Source organism: Sardina pilchardus, chromosome 16 (genome assembly GCF_963854185.1).
Source record: "Sardina pilchardus chromosome 16, fSarPil1.1, whole genome shotgun sequence".
In the NCBI taxonomy this organism is placed as follows: Eukaryota; Metazoa; Chordata; class Actinopteri; order Clupeiformes; family Clupeidae; genus Sardina; species Sardina pilchardus.
In genome coordinates this window covers 24,335,707-24,338,206 of record NC_085009.1, presented here as the reverse complement: position 1 = coordinate 24,338,206, position 2,500 = coordinate 24,335,707, and the positions used below count along the sequence as shown (strand labels likewise).

The 2,500-nt window shown below is 44.4% G+C and overlaps 1 protein-coding gene across 1 annotated transcript in view; it reads right to left on the bottom strand.

Annotated features, from left to right (window-relative positions):
• LOC134059608 (adhesion G protein-coupled receptor L3-like) overlaps positions 1-2,500 on the bottom strand; it is a 138,207-nt gene that overhangs the window by 30,339 nt on the left and 105,368 nt on the right. The window contains exon 14 of the mRNA XM_062516052.1: positions 642-733. Within this exon, the coding sequence (XP_062372036.1) occupies positions 642-733 (92 nt within the window). The remainder of the gene's footprint in view (positions 1-641; positions 734-2,500) is intronic.

The window sequence follows — 2,500 nt, the reverse complement described above, 5'->3', positions numbered from 1 at the left end:
TGTAGGCTATGTCGTGAAAGAGAAAACACGATTTTAGAGAGGCAAACAAAAGTTAAGGTTGCTTTTGACATAGTACAATGAAGAAAACTGATGCTCTGAATATTGATTCAGCTGTCTCCAAACGTTTTTCTAATAGATGCATTTAACCGCAATTTGGATTACACCTGCTTTCAGAAGGCGGAAGTTTTTCAACGCAAAATAGACGTGCGCTGTTTTCATACATATGGCGGAATACTTAATCAATCGCTATTAGCACCTCTCCTCCCCTGTACTTGCGCGTTACACCCATTTTCAGCTGATCCGCCCAGGAATTAATATGCATGACACGGAAAAGCGCAAATAGCCATTCTCAGCTCCCACGGCAGGCAGTCTGCGCGTTTCCCTCATTGCGGCCGATTTGTACATATCATCGCCATGCTATTACGTGCACGTTACGCCTAAAATGTGCGCAAAACGTTAGTACATCTGGCCCAGAGAGAGGGAGAGAAAGAGAGAGAGAATATCTAGGAGCGAAGAAAAGTAGGATGGAGCCCCACTGACACGCTGTGGGAGATTTTTAAGTACTTTCCATTTTGTCTTTAAAAAAAAAAAAAAAAAAAAAAAAAAGGCAAGAGTAAAAGTGGGTTAGTTAAAATCCTTACTTAATGTTGTCCAGGCAGCCGGAATCTGGCTTGAGGATGGCTGTGTGATGGAACATTTTGTAGAGCGCTATGCCGAGGAAGATCACATTCAGCTGCAGGGACAGAGAGATGAGACCAGAGACCAGATTAACACATCAAAACGTTAAAAACTGTCTTGTTAAAACAGTCTTGACTGACTGACACAGGGGTTTGATGTGGGGAGGCCCAGAAAGGAACACGTTAGAAACTAGGGCTAGAGAAGCCATCCCATAATAAGCAATACTATTGAGATCACTGTATGTGTGATGCAGTGCATACTGTACATACACTGTGTGGTCTGTGTGAGTGTGTATGTGAGTGTGTGTGTGAGCGTGTGTGGTCTTAGTTCAAACAGAAGGCATCCCACAATAGGCCATAATATTGAGACTCATTGTAGTGGTGGGTTGTGCTACACTCTTGCTGCAGGTCTGTCGTCTTTGTGACAGTTAGTGAGCTACAGTAACAGCTCAGCCTGAACAAATACACTCCCGACTACCGTGTCTAAATGTCAACCTTTTTCTGAACATGATATGAAGTGTATCCCGCAGAGGCATGGAGACAATCCTTTCGTTTGCATTAATAACAACACACACAAACACACACACAGCATACTGTACACACACACACACACACACACACACACACACACACACACACACACACACACACACACACACAAACACACTCACACAGCATACTGCACACACACACACACACAGAATACACACATACAGCATACAGACAGACACTCTCACACACACACACACACACACACACACACACACACACACAGCAAACAGACACACACACACACACAATCGTGCCTAAGGACCATAGCCCCAGCAGTTGCCAAAGCACTTTGACATCAGGTCTGAGAGTTTGTTCATTAGCCTCCGACTGACCGCCTCTGTGGAGCAGAACTAGGAGGCTGCCAGGAGGCTAACTGCACTGAGACCGCAATGCTGAACCACCACTGGGCTAAAGCATGCTGGACTGGCCTCGACTGGGACCAGGGAACCACCGAAAAAAAGAAGGAAAGAAAGAAAGAAAGAAAGAGAGAGATAGAGAGAGAGAGAGAAAGATAGAAATAAAATAGAGAAAGAAAGAAAGAAAGAAAGAAAGAAAGAAAGAGAAAGAGAGAAAACGAGAGAAAGAAAAACAATGTGAAAGGGAGTGAAAGAAAGAAACCAAAAAATAATGAATAAACAAATAAATAAAAAAGAAAGAAAGAAAAGAAAAAGTGTGAGAAAACTCTGCTATTGTTGTTTGAAGCCGGAGGGTGTTATCGGAGTTGGTGTGAATGTGATCTGCAGCATGTGTGGATGTAAGTGACAGGGTACAGATTAAGACAGCGCTCGGGGGATGTGTAGGGAACCAAGAGTGACAAAAGAGGGAATAAAACATGTGTGAGTGGGTGTGTGTGCTTTTATGCATGTGCAAGTGTGTGTGTTTTTGGGCATGTGTGAGTGTGTGTGCTTTATGTAGGTGAATACGGGGAGGAGAGTGTCGGGGTGTGTAAGAGAGAGACAGGGAGAGAGAGGAAAAGGTGTGTGCTTGGCTAGAGTTGTGCGTGTGTGTAGATATGAGTGACATATAGAGAAACAGTATGTGTGTGTGTGTGTGTGTGTGTGTGTGTGTGTGTAGGGTAAGTGTGTGGCCGTGTGTGTATCCATGTGTGCATGTCTGTGCATATGCAAAGGTGTAAGTGCGTGTGTATGTGAGTGTGTGTGTGGTCTTAGTTCAAACAGACACGCAGGCACACACACACAGGCACACACATACACACACACACACACAAATCCTCATCTCTCTTCTAAAGAGCGCTAGCGGGAGCCAGGGCT